This window comes from Motacilla alba, chromosome 1 (assembly GCF_015832195.1).
Source record: "Motacilla alba alba isolate MOTALB_02 chromosome 1, Motacilla_alba_V1.0_pri, whole genome shotgun sequence".
In the NCBI taxonomy this organism is placed as follows: Eukaryota; Metazoa; Chordata; class Aves; order Passeriformes; family Motacillidae; genus Motacilla; species Motacilla alba.
The window spans coordinates 13,566,268-13,579,955 of record NC_052016.1 but is presented as its reverse complement, the minus strand read 5'-3'; the positions used below and the strand labels follow the sequence as shown (position 1 = coordinate 13,579,955).

Here is a 13,688-nt window from a genome sequence, read left to right as displayed (position 1 = left end):
AGACCAACAAGTCTGATTTCCACAAACCTGTAGAGAAAAATGTCATTTTTAAAAAGTTCCTTGTTTTTCATTATTTTATTTTATTTTATTTTATTTTATTTTATTTTTTTCCAGGGTATGAGAGCTGCAGGACCAAGAATAGATTATGAGTTATAAACCTTTCAAAGCAGAGATTTGGCATGGGAATTCTGACAACCATCAATGTGAGCAATGCCGCCAGGCACCATACACAATCCACAGCATCTTTCAAACCTGTCGGGTGTTTTTAGAAAGGTCTAAAAATAAATGCAGAAATGCAGCAATATATATTTACACACACACATATTATTGTTCAAAAAAAGAACAGGTGGTCCTGCCAGCAGTGTAAACACAGATGACTCTTGAAAACAGCTAACAAACACCCGGCTGAGCAGCCTTTCCTAGCCATGCAAGCAGCACTTTGGGAACTCTCCTTGAGTTCTCCCAGCCAGAATCATCTGGGATCCAGACTCTCTGTCATGACAAGGCCTGGGTACTCCCAAGTGTCTTGATTTCCTCCACCCAATATATTCACACAATTCCACCCTCTTGACCTCCTGTGGATTATTGCCCTTCTGAAAATAACATGCATGGAACAGCTGGTGGGGCCAGAAATGTCTTAAATGTAAATAGCACAAGTCCCTGTTTTCTAGCTCCCCACCACTTGATCTGACCCTTATCCTCATGTAATGAAGAGAATTTACTGAAGGGGAAAAAGCATCAGGGCACTATGGACAGCCCAGAAGGAATCAAACAGCAAATGTGAGCGGCTGCATGTTGAAACCCATCAAGTCCACTATCTGCAGGGAAAGCAAAGAAGGAAACATGAAGCAGTCCTGGAGTCTCAAAATTTATCCTAAACCTGCAGAAAAAAAAAAAAAAAACAAAAAAACAAAAAAACAAAAAAACCAAAAAAAAAAAAACCCCAAAACCACCATTTCAACTCAGATTTCGGTTATGTCTTCTCTGCCCACCACAGGAAGAAGACTGATGTCACAGGCTGAATCACACACATAAATCTTCATGCGTGGTCAGTTCTCTCTGAGTATGAAAGCATGACAAAACAACTTTGAAAAAGCTCAACATCATCTCTTTGCAGTCCCTCTCTCCTGGCTGTTTTGAAAAAAAGCAAATGTAATTTATACTTGCACCATCTCCTTTTTAATTTCAGCTCATCCCAAAACATTTGGTCTAATAGAAATACCCTTGGTTTAATATATATCCACGAAAAGTAAATGAGGTGATCAAGCTTAGAAGTGCCAAATGGTTAAATGCTGCCACAGGGGAGTACATCTGCCACAGCATCGGAGCACCGAGTCCCAGGATGCAGCATCTCGGGCACAGTGACAGACTGGCAGCTCTCCCACCACACCTGGACTGCACAGGCACGGAGAGTCCACCTGACATGGCTGAGAACAGCTTATCCAGCTTGCTTCTGGAGGCTCCTATTTCCCTCAGCCTTCCTGTGCAAGGGAAAAATACTCCTTCAAAGCTGAAGAGAAAACCAGCCTGCTGTTCTCCCAGAGCGGCGCATAATTGAGTCGGCATGATGCCGCAGACTACCAAATGCAGCAGATGGCTGCAGGCATCATCCAGTTTAGGATGACAAAGTTGGAACAAAAGAAAAACAGAAGGCAGGGAATGCATCTTCTGCTCTGGGTTACTGGGCAGGGGCTGAACCTTGGCGCAGTTGGGCCGTCGCCAGCACACAGCCAGCTTCCAGCTCTCCCACGGCCACATGGACAATGACCAAATGCCCAAGCCTGGAAATGACAAAGAAAATGAGGGAAAGCCACATCTTCCCAGGTAGAAGAGGCAGGAAACTGCCAACTGTCTGATGACCTGTTTATAAAATACATAAAAGAAAATCTCAAAGCATCCCCTCACAATGCCAGCCCTAAATATGATAAGTCTGACTTCCAGGACTCTCCCACACAACCTGCAGGAATTCAGAAATTAAATTATGACCTCTGTGTATTGACACACATCATTTCACTGCTGGAAGGTAAAGCACTGATGTGAAAGCATGCAGAAAATGAGACAAGATGTGTCAGATCTGTACAGTGTATCATGAATGGTGTCTTGCAGGGAGGGCTCAGTCTGCAGTGGCATTTAGGGGTTTATTTTTGCCAAATCCACCCCAAAGGATCACAGACTTTAGGAGTGGAAACATTCCTTCCATTTCCCCAGGCGCCTTGCTCACAAAGCAGCTGGCTACAAGGTTCACCACAACAGACAGACTGGAGGAGACAAGAGTGATATGGCTCCACAGGAAGCAGCACAGCACACTCAAACAATTTATTTATAAATTTCAGCCCTTTTTGAAGGCAATACAGCTTCCATGTCCAGACTGACTGGTTTGTAATAGCCACTGTGGTCAGAAGTCCTTGCAGGACACAGAGACAGCACCATTAGCTTCAGAGTTGGGAGAGAGCTTCACCATTAGCTTCAGAGTTTTGGCTGCAGGATGCAGCAGCCTGTGATCCCAAACATGAATCCTGCACAAACTCCTGCCCATGTTGCATTTGAGATTTCAGTACCCGAGATCACTTCAAGGCACCAGGGTGAAAGCACCTTCATTGCACTCAGAAATCCAGTCATGAGAACATTGTAGGGTGGAAGAGGTTTTTGGAAGGGCAGGAAATCACTTTGTGCTACAGCAGAGCAGCCTGTACTCCACCCAGAGGTGGAGCTGCCCCAAAACAAGGCTGGCACACTGAGATATCATGCTTGGCAGGAGCTGCTTGTGGCCCACTTTGGGCAGTCACACCAAGCTGGTTAAGCCACCCTCCTCCAGCAGCCAGGCTCCCAGCCCCGCTGCAGCCTGTGCGGTGAAGAGCTGTGGGAGAACATTTCCAGTTCACTGTCCTCGCTGAGCAAAATGCACTTGGGAAGGAACAAAAGAAGCCAAGGCAACATGTCTATTTTCTGACCCCTACCAATAAGGGGGAAATAAACCCACCTCCCTAAGGGGCATCCAAATGCTATTAGTGCCTCTAACATAAAAACATTTTATGGTAAATCTCTGATTTACACCATAAGGAGATAAAGATCTTTCATAGAATGGTAGAATGGTTTGGGTTGGAAGGGGACCTTGAAGATCATCCAGTTCCAAACCCCGCCATGGGCAGGGACACCAACCAGACCAGGTTGCTCAGAGCCACATCCAACCTGGCCATCCTTTACCTTTGTTCAGGGACAAGGTGTTCACTAGTCCAAAAAACAATAAACCACGCCAACTCATTGCATTAAATTGTTTCTTTTGTGGGTATTTTTAAGCATTATTTAATTTCAATCCACGTTGTGGAACAAAAAAATCTAATCATGCTAGTTGGCCTCACACCTTATCGATGTATCAGCCACAATGACTGCATGACTTGGTCAAACTACAAAACTCAGGCCTCACACCTTATCAATTTATCAGCCACACAATAACTGTGTGACTTGGTCAAACTACAAAGCTCACTATGACTCAGTTTCCTCTTCAAAAAAAGGAAGATGTAAACGCAAACTTATAAAACCAGAGTGTTCTGAAGTGTGATACATTTTTGCAGCACTGTAAAAGGCAAATGATAGCAATCATAATATTTCCCAAAGATAGCAATCATTGCCATTTTGGTTAAATTCCAACCAGGAGGAAATTTGAGCTCTGCTTGCAGAGTGGAAAGTTTCCTGAAACTTGCTTGTTCATTAGAGCTCATTACTTTCCTTCAGTGAAAAAATTTCACCCCGGTGGCCATTGGATTAGCCTTCTGCTCCTCATCTGGTCACAAAAAGCAACAGAAGGGTAAAAATAACAGGTCCTTTGAAAATGTTTCTGTAAATATGGTGCAACTTAGAATAAATTTCTACACAGTTGCACAAAGGACAAAAAACAGGGCAACACCATTTGCTAAAAAATTGACAGCCGCCTGCTATTTTGGAGATCTCTAATTGCAGGCACCTGCTGTGGCCTGGTGTACTCTAAAATATATCTCAGCAGTAATGCTGCTTGGCAGCAGCCAGGGCCACCCAGGAGGAACCCTGCAGTTCCAGGCTTCACAACTTCACAGGAACTAGGGTTTTCTTCCAGGGTAACATTTGAGTGAAAATACAAATAAATTCAATGTGAGCCTCTCTCCCTGCTCACTTCTATAACATCACTTCCATCTCTCTTCCGCCCTCCCTGCCTCCCCTCTTAATTACTTTTTCCTGTTCCCTCTCCCCTCAGCATTCTTGACCCTTTGCTCTCTTGCAACACAAGATTTAGGCTTGATTCCTTCATTTGTTATTTTCTTCGCTTCTGAAATATTTTTTCCCCTTCTCTCTCTGCTTTTGTTGTGCCTCTGTGTTTCGTGTACTCTTAAGCTCAGAAAACTGAGGCAACCCTTTCAGAACTGCAGGGCTTAGAGACATGAGATGACCAAAATCTCCCCTCCGCACATCCTGATGTCTGTGCCAGCCTCACACCTCCTGCAGCAGCTCCTTCCTCTGGCCTTTGTACAGGCCACCATCCTCTCCCTCCTCTTTCTCCTTCACCCTTGCCCTGCTCCCTCAACACCTCCGGGCGGCGACTCCAACGCCTCCCCGGGCAGCCCATCCCAATGTCTAATCACCCTTTCTGTGAAGAAATTCTCCCTGGTGTCCAGCCTGAACCTCCCCGGCACAGCTTGAGGCCGTGTTCTCTCATCCTGTCCCTCGTTCCCTGGGAGCAGAGGCCAAGCCCCCCCGGCCGCATCCTCCTGTCAGGGGGTTGTAGAGCAGAAAGGTCCCCCCTGAGCCAGCTTCTCTCCAGACCAAGCACCCCCAGCTCCCTCGGTGGCTTCCCACAACACTCGCCCTCCTTCCCTTGACTCGCTCCAGCCCCTCAGGGCCTTTTCCGAAGTGAGAGGCGCAGAACCGGACACGGCATTCGAGGTGTGGCCGAGTACAGAGGGACAATCCCTGCCCTGCTCCTGCTGGCCAGGCTATTCCTGCTCCAGGCCAGGGTGCCATTGGCCTCCTTGGCCAAATCTGACTCAGTTCAACCGCTGTGACCACCGCCCCAGGTCCTTTTCCAGTGCTCTCTTCCCCAAGCCTGGAACGCTACACGGGGTTACTGTGCACACTGGCGCCCGGCGAGTCCCCCGGGGATAAAACGAAATGAGGACGGGGACCGGAGGCACGCGAATGCCGGCAGCCGGGCTGACGGCCGTGCCCCCATCGGGGCGGGGGCGCGGCCCGTCCCGCCCAGCGCCGCATGGTTCCCCTGCGCGGCGCCCGCCGGGAGCCGCAGTCCCCGCCTGCTCCTCGTCTGTGCCCGGTTCCAGGCGGGGCTCCAGCCGGGGACTGCGCTTCCCACTGTTCCCCGCGGTGCGGCCGGGCCGGCGGGGCCGTCATGGGCTGGGGGGTCCGGCTGTGGGTGCTGGGCGGCCTGGCCGCCTGGACGCAGCGGCGGCGGGCGGCGGCGGCGGCCGCCGGGCGGGACGGCGGCGAGGGCGGGCGGCGCCGGGATCTGGAGCTGAGGCTGGTGCAGGTCGTGTTCCGGCACGGGGCGCGCACCCCGCTGCGGCCGATCCCGGGGGCAGAGCCGGTGAGCTCGGGACGGGACGGGGCAGGGGTGGTGCGAAGGTGCCCGATCCCGAGCCGGCGGCGTGCCCGCTGCTGAGCTCCTGCCTTGCTCCCGGCAGCCTGGTGGTTTGGCGTTTTTTCCGCTTCCCGAAGCGATACCGAGAGTAATTTCCGAGGGGAAAGCATGGGCATTTGGGATCTTGCACCCCATGCCGCGCTACAGGCTTGGGTGAGAGTGGCTGGAAAGCTGCCCAGTGGAAAAAGGCCTGGGGATGCTGCTTGACAGCGACTGAACTGAGCCCGATGTGCCCGGGTGGCCAAGGAGGCCAGTGGCATCCTGGCCTGGATCAGGAATAGCGTGGCCAGCAGGAGCAGGGCAGTCATCATCCCTGTCCAGTTCTGGGTCCCTCAATTCAGGAAGGACACTGAGGTACTGGACGAGTCATGAGAAAGGCCACGGACCTGGGGAAGGGTCTGGCGCACAAGTGTTAGGAAAAGTCACCGAGGGAGCTGGGGTGTTTGGTCTGGAAAAGAGGAAGCTTAAGGGTGACCTTATCACTCTCTACAACTTCTTGAAAAGAGGTTATAGCCAGTTATGGGTCAGGCTTTTCTCCCAGGGAATACGTAGCAGGATGAGAGGAGACTTTAATCTGTGCCCCAGATTAAAGTGCACAGACTTTAATCTGTGCCCCAGGAGTTCACGTTGGACATTAGGAGGAATTTCTTCACAAAGAGGGGGATTAGACATTGGAATGGGCTGTTTGGAGAGGTGTTAGAGTCACCATCCCTGGAGGTGTTTAAGGAAAGACTGGACATGGCACTGTGGCCTGGTTGACACTTTGGTGTTCAGTCACAAGTTGGGCTTGATGATCTCAGAGGTCTTTTCCAACCTAATTAATTCTGTGATTCTTTAAAGTGGAACAGCAGTAGCACATTAGTGGGACAGATAACAGCAGAGGGAACAATTGCTGCAACTGCATGGAGCCCTCAGGGACAGGATACAGGGATGGGCATCCTGAGGCTTTACTCCAAGGCCAAGTTCTGCACCTCACAACAGGTGCTCAGCAAAGATGTGGCTCCTGCCTCAGTGTTACCACAAGGGATCCGGCGCCCCCAGCTTCCACCGAGGTGGCCTGGGGAGCCAGCAGGGGTTAGCTCAGGTAGTTTCCTACAGCAGCTTTTCTATGTGTAACAAAGAACAGCACTTGTGATTTCCTACAAATTCTTCTCCTGTAAGGGGAGTAAAGCAAGTAATGCATTTCCTGCACATCAGATCTGCAATTCCAGAGAGTAGCATACTCTCATTTCTCTATGAGCTGTGTAAAGAGATTCCTTTGTCTCTGTGTTGTGTTGTTGGCAAGGCAGCACACTGTAATACTCCAATTAGTTTAATGCTCTTAAAAGTCCTTGGTTTAATGCCCTTGAAATTTTTCCACTGAAGTTTGTTTGTTTTGAAACAGGTAGAATGGCATCCCACTCTTTTAGATGTACCTGCTAAGACTAAGTTTGACTACGTGGTGACAGACCTAAATGGAGGACCTCAACCCCCCTCACTCTTGGATGAGGAATACCATAAGACTGTTTTTAAGGTGAGTGTATATTTGCTGGTGGGTTCCCCTTTCCTCTGTAGACTTTTTCGTTTCCATGGTCCACTGGAGATCTCTCCTTCTCTTTGCTCTTAGGGTGGTACAGTCGCAGGACAGCTGACCAAAGTGGGGATGCAGCAGACATTCGCCCTGGGGGAACGGCTGAGGAGAAACTATGTGGAAGAAGTCAAGTTTCTTTCACCAACATTTAAGCCTGCTGAGGTCTTGTGAGTCTCTCAGTTCCCTCCTGGACCTTCCTTTCTTCCTGCCTCTTAACCAGTAGCCTTGTGTTAGGGAAAACTCTGGCTAGCATCTCCTTCTCCACCCCACAGCACACTTTCTGGCACCCCCTGGGCCTTCATCTTTGCTCAGCCTGCAGAGCCTGGCACTAGAACTCACTCATGACACAAAGCATCCCATTGCCCAGCAGTCCTGAGAGTGATGCCAGGGACAGATTCATCTCATCTAGGCTGAACCACTGACAGGGCTGTTATGCACTTACGTGGTCAGCGAAGAGAAACAGGCATTTCTGGAGCACAGTTTAACTCACTGCAAACAGCTGAAGTTCAGTGAGATGAAGCAACCCCTGCTGCTCACATCAGTAATGCTGAGAGCATCTGGCTTTGGATGAGATTAAAATATCACACCAGAGAAGTGCCAGTTTGTTATCTCCACTATCTCTGACACGCAGTTAAAGGGCAGTTCAGATTATAGGTGTCTACCTAAGATATCTGTAGCCACAAAAGAAGAGTCCCACCACAGATTTCCAAAGTCTTGGTGGAAGCAGAATCCTCAGTTCCAACAAGATCTCTCCAGCTGCAGCCATGTTAACATGAAGGAGAAAGTGCTGCCTCACAAACTGCTTTCTTTCTTTCAGCATCCGTTCCACTAATATTTTCCGGAATCTGGAGTCCACACGCTGCGTGCTAGCTGGGCTGTACCAACAGCAGAAAGAAGGTTGGGGAGACTTCTGAAAGTGCCTTTCCTTGCTTAGTCTTCCCTAGATCACACACCTTCTGCATCCTAACTCTCTCTGGCTCCTAGTTGTTACTTCTTCCTCAGTTCTTTGCACTTGGCTCCCTTCCCCAGTTCTTCTGGTCCTGTAGATTCTTTACCAGCTTGTCACTTGTTCCCTCTCTTTGTGTATCTCTCTGCTGCTCTTTCAGACCTGCTGAGGAGGTTAGTGTTAACCCTCTTCAAAATCAAGAAGGCAAAAAGTTCACATATGAGAAAAAGGTTTCTCAGGGAAACCCAAGTATCTTGGATACAAGTTCAGTATCTGGAGTAACTTTCACTTGTATCCTGCAGTTGGTAACTACTTGTTCTAAAAATACGCTCTGCATTTTAAAGATCTCACATCTGCTCCTTCTACATTCAGTTCCACGAACAAGTAGAAGTGACTTGCCAGAGCTCCTTACACTTCATGACACAGAGACTAATTTTTGGCACTAAGAAAAATGAACACACAACTGGGAAGCTTTACAAGGCGCACAGCAGGCATCCCTGTGGAAATAAATGCACAGAAACAAGTACAGTGGCTTGTGTTGCAGGTGATAGCTCGGGGGGAAATTGCTAGTTGATAATACTGGACTTGAGCACAAAGACTGTGGGAGTGATTATAAAGCAGTCTAAAGAAACACAGATGCACTACTGATCCCAGAAACTTCCTTCTTGTTCCACAGGACCTGTTGTCATTGTCACTGATGAAGCAAGCTCTGAAATGCTCTACCCCAATTACCAGAACTGCCCGCGCCTGAAATGCTTGACCAGGTAATTGCCAGCAATATCTCCCCGTATGATTTCACTGCTGTTTCGTTTCAGCAGTAGTAATTTACAACAGCACATTTTCTTCCCATTTCCCAATTTCTTTCCCTACCACTTGCTGTTCTTTGGGAATGGTTAGCTAGTTGTATAAAATACTTGGTAAGCAGAATTATACACCAGGCAGTGGCAGCAGAAGAAAATAAAATAGAGACTTTTCCTTGAAAGACCAGTTTAATTTAGTCTGTGTCTAGCAAACATTCATTACTAGCTAATGTACAGCTAGTCTGTAGCATTGCTGCAGGGCAGAATTAATGTCATCTACATCCCTTAACAAGCCTTTCAAGTGTGAACATATTGGGCCTCCTTTTTATATTCAGCTTCTGGTTTGGGGGTTATTTCAACACTCCCGTCACATTCATACCTTGAAGAAACTGAAATATACTCAGCCTTGACACATTTAATGAAGGCTAATGAAGTGAAATAAGGAAGATCCTACATAGAACACTCATGTTTGTGGAGTCAAGTACTCTGAAATGCCTGTGCCAGGTTTGGGCACAGGGCAGAAAATGAAAAAGAAAGGCAGATATATTACAGTTTGGCTGGATTGTACATTAGCATATTTTTGCCCAAAATTCAAGAGCTGTCAGAATTCACTTGCAAGAGCTCACTGTGCAATGCTTGACTCTGCAGGCAAAGGATTGGTCTAGACAGCGGTGAGGTGACAGTCCCTAGAAGCAGCATATTCAGTCTCCTTGAGCAACATCACCTGTCCAAAAAAGGAGTAAGCTGCAGGGTCTGCTGCTCCCTGCCCCCCTCTGCCCACCAACTGCACCTTTTGTGACCATATCAAGGTACTTTTTGAGCTGCACTAAGCACTGCCTCAGCTTGCAGGCTACTTAGGGAGTACAATGGCCAGCATGGACATTCTCAGCTAAATTTTTTAAAATAAAATTTAAAGCAGCATAAAGATGCAGATGGCTTCAAACAAAGCAAAAGTTGGATTTAAGCTACAAGCAAGTATCTAGGTGTTTCCCTTTTCCCACACCATACAACAATCAGTTCAAAGCTGCTTCTTTCATGAGGCAGTTAAAGGCTACTCTGTGAAGACACAGACATATACTGTTCCAGTATAACCAGATCTGTTAGCTGATACACAGCCCTTGCTTATGGGAGGCACTTCTGGGGTGTTCACATCTCATCTTAATTTTTCCTCCTGCCTTTGTGAGAGCAGAGAGCCAGCTCTGATCCTTGAAATCTGGATACAGCATGTCCTTTCTGCAGCTCAGAATCCCAACATCAGGAATCCCTCCGTATGCTGCAGTGCTTCTCTTCTACCCCCCACTGATGTGAGAGAACTCTACTGGGCTGGGTGATGAGAAAAAAAAAAAAAGATAGAAAGCCTGGTGTGTGAAAAATTGTTGGTTTTCTTAATTTCCTTTACAGGGATAGGTCGGAGAATGCAATGCACCAGCCAAGTATCTCTGATGACTTGAAAAAAATTAAGAAGAGGATGGGCATTAATGATGATGAGTCCGTGGATTTTTTTGTCCTCCTCGATAACATTTTTGCTGAGCAGGTGAGCTGAGCCTTTCTGTTGCACTGCCACAGAAAGAAACATCCCCTTACCATGCACATGGAGGAAATCACAGTGCCAACACCCAGAGACACTAATGTGCCCTCCACTAGCTTTCTATGCAACCCAGAATGCTTATAGAAATAGCACAGGCTTTTGAAAAAGCAAGTTGTGGGGTCAGCCTTGCTGTAGGATAGATGAAGACTTGGCTCCAGTATTTTTATTCTTACCTTGAAATCCAGTATTTCTTTCAAGTGTAATGTAGAGCTAAAAGAGGCATTGAGCCTTACTTCCCCATTATAAAGTGCTTTCCCTGTTTTGGCACTCAGCACCTAACAGTCATCTTAATCCCAGTTCCAGTAGAACTTAATCCCAGTTCCAGCAGAACCTGTGAGGCAGACTGCTTATGCTACTGGAAGGAAGTTGGACACATTTCTATCCCTGCTTAGTGGCTCTTTTTTGCTGGAGCTAATGATAACTCATCTGCCAGCTAAATGGCTCAATGTGTTACACTCCCCATGGAATTGGATCCTAAAGAACAAACATCCATCCTTTTGGTACACAGAGCAAGTCTGTGTGTTTAAAACCATCCTAAAAATCCTCACATGAGTATCATAGTACAATACTGTAGGACAAAAGGGGTGACCTGAGCAGCTGTTTTCTGTGGGCAGTTGTCCATGTGTCTTCAGGCTGGGTTCAGAAAGGGTCAAACCCTACCACTCTGCTGCATTCCTCCTTCCAGGTGCACAATTTGCCAAGCTGCCCTGCGCTGAAGAGCTTCCAGCAGACAGTGGAGCGCCGATGTGTTGACTCCATGCTTTTCCTTCTGGAAGACAGTTCCAGGTGATTGCCTGTGTCCATGCCTCTGGCCTCAGCGGCTGTCTTACCTAGGGTGGATGTGCTAAACCAGCTTACTTCAGCAGACAGAAATGCTTTCCCATCTGCTGCATTCCCCCACCAGAGCCCACTCGTGAGTTTTGTGCCTCAGCCGTCTCAATGTAAAGTTCAGCGCCTTCAATCCTAGGAAAAAGGAGTGCACACTGAGGAGACCAGGATGTCACTGAGGTAGGCAGTGAAGGCCTCAGTTGCCACAGGGGTTTAAGTGAACCAGTGGCAAAAGCAAGAGGAGATGCTTCCAGCCCATGCCCTGAGGCTGCCCTTGCAGTCCAGCCTGGGAATCTTATCCCAGGGATGGCACTTGCACAGCTCAGCTGAGAAGCGCTGGCGTTAGCGGAAAAAGTGATGCCAGGCCCTGCACACATGTAACTACTTGCAGAGAGAATCTGCTGCTACGTGCAGCTAATTACCTCCTCCACAGTTGTTTGTAAAGGCTGGCTGAGTTGCTAGCCTAGCAGTCATTTTCTTTTCAGATTCATTTGCAGCTGCCACGTCACCAGCTCTTCTCAGGTGGTAGTATAGGACTGTCTTTACCATGTAGTAGAGATCTCAGGTAGTGAAAGACTGATTTACTCCATTCGCACAACACCCAGGAGAGTTAGTCACACACATCTTCCATTTCCACTGATGTATTCATTAGGTAGAGGGAGTTTCTTCCCACCAGATATTGTATAAAGATCATCTCTTTCTTTAATAAGAGGATAAAAACTACTTTTTAAATATAACAACCATTTTCTTGAATCCTGCTCCTCCTCACCAAAGACCCCAACCACTTCAGCTGCTGTTTTGCAGCAGTAATCTTCACTAGCTGAAGCCCGTGCACTTAAAAACCATACCAGGGAAACAAAACAGTCTAGAGAACAATCAAAGAGTTTCTACATTGTTATTTACATGGCCACACCTCATGAGACTGCTTGTTAACACCTCTCTTCTCCCATTCTGCAGTCACATTAGAGTGGTGACTACACAACAGGTGAACTAAAAACTGGCCATATTAATTGCATGCAATAGTTCTTAGCTACACTCAATGGAGGTGATCAAATCATAAAAGAAAAGCAGGTTCTCAAGTTTTCATGTAAAATTGTGTGAAAGTTTTAAAACAGTAAATTTATTTCTGTTTCTTTTCTAGAGAAATACTTCAGATGAGTATTGGCCTCCTGTTCAATACCTTAGAGAAGAACATTAAAGCAGCAGTAAATCCCTCAAATCCAGCTGAAAAGGCCAGGTACAGCACAGAACTCCTCCTCTAATCGTTATAAATTCTAACTTGATGGCACTGTGAAAAACTGGTTCAGAAAGACATTGAATGTGTGGGATTAAAAGGAGTGCTAACCTGCTGGAAAAAGTATGAGTGCTACTGCCTATCCATGGAGGAACACATGCTGACATTCCAGGCCTGTCTTTTCCTTTCTATTTTTTTTCCAGAAAGCTCTTCCTCTATGCTTCTCATGACTCTACTCTTATTCCTCTCCTGCTGGCACTGGGCACCTTTGATCACAAGTGGCCACCTTATGCTGCTGATGTGACCCTGGAACTGTATCAGCACCGGCGCTCCAAGGAGTGGTTTGTGCGCGTGGCTTACCGTGGAGAGGTGAGATCCCATGGCAAGTCCCTCCTGCAAATCTTGGGCTTGTGGTTCCACCATGCAGCAAAAAAGGGCTTTGGCAGTGCACAATATTTGTGATTCTGTCTCTTTGCCTTGCAGGAGCAAGTGGTGAAAGGCTGTAAAGCAGGTCTCTGCCCACTCGAAGAATTTCTGGACGTTCTTTCACAGTACTCAGTCACCCCAGAGGAGTACAGTAACCTGTGCTCCAAAGTGGATAGGAATCGGAAAACTAACTCATAATTAAGCTGTCTTAAATTAAAATTAGTTTGTTGTCACAATCTTCGACTATTTTTCTTTATGTCCTTGCCAGCCTTCTCTACTCCAAATGTGTTTTAGATGAGGGGACGTTTTCCTACCAGACACAGGGTGGCACAGTGTCACTTTACACTGTTAGCAGCAAGCTGAAAGAAGCCACGTGACAGAATGGCTCAAATTTACTCCTGAGATGACCACACAAAAGCAGGGAGAGGCTGAAAACAGCAAGGCCGAGAATAGACCATTTAAAATTGCCCATCTGTATCAGGAATATGTGACAAAATGTACCTCTTCCTCATATGCTGGGACTGTGGGATGAAGCCCAGCTTGCTCTGTGCTACTAGACTTGAAAGCTATGACAAACATTGATTTTATATTTGGCAAACTGCAGAAGCCATTGTGCCTTTCCCTTTCTTTTGGCATGTTGGAGGGTTGCTCTCTGCAGACAGATGAGCCTCCC

General features: G+C 47.3%; 1 protein-coding gene across 2 annotated transcripts; it reads left to right on the top strand.

Moving 5' to 3' along the window:
* Window positions 1-5,238: 5,238 nt before the first annotated feature.
* Window positions 5,239-13,251, top strand: ACP6 (acid phosphatase 6, lysophosphatidic). 2 transcript variants are annotated; one of them, XM_038135989.1, is made up of 10 exons: window positions 5,287-5,569; window positions 7,008-7,136; window positions 7,230-7,360; window positions 8,011-8,090; window positions 8,816-8,903; window positions 10,341-10,473; window positions 11,213-11,313; window positions 12,497-12,592; window positions 12,793-12,958; window positions 13,073-13,251. In XM_038135989.1, the coding sequence occupies exons 1-10, from the start codon at window positions 5,375-5,377 to the stop codon at window positions 13,211-13,213; spliced, it is 1,260 nt and encodes a 419-aa protein (XP_037991917.1). In that variant the 5' UTR covers window positions 5,287-5,374; the 3' UTR covers window positions 13,214-13,251. The 2 variants fall into 2 exon arrangements, with proteins under 2 accessions (XP_037991924.1, XP_037991917.1); XM_038135996.1 differs by lacking the exon at window positions 8,011-8,090 and having other exon boundaries at window positions 5,239-5,569.
* Window positions 13,252-13,688: the final 437 nt, after the last annotated feature.

What these genes read in the sequence shown, in the direction of transcription:
- ACP6 (XM_038135989.1), top strand. Translation starts at nt 5,375, where the DNA reads ATGGGCTGGGGGGTCCGGCTGTGGGTGCTGGGCGGCCTGGCCGCCTGG. An exon ending in CGATCCCGGGGGCAGAGCCG is followed by an intron (nt 5,570 to 7,007) that starts GTGAGCTCGGGA and finishes GTTTTGAAACAG; the next exon opens with GTAGAATGGCATCCCACTCT. An exon ending in TTTAAGCCTGCTGAGGTCTT is followed by an intron (nt 7,361 to 8,010) that starts GTGAGTCTCTCA and finishes TCTTTCTTTCAG; the next exon opens with CATCCGTTCCACTAATATTT.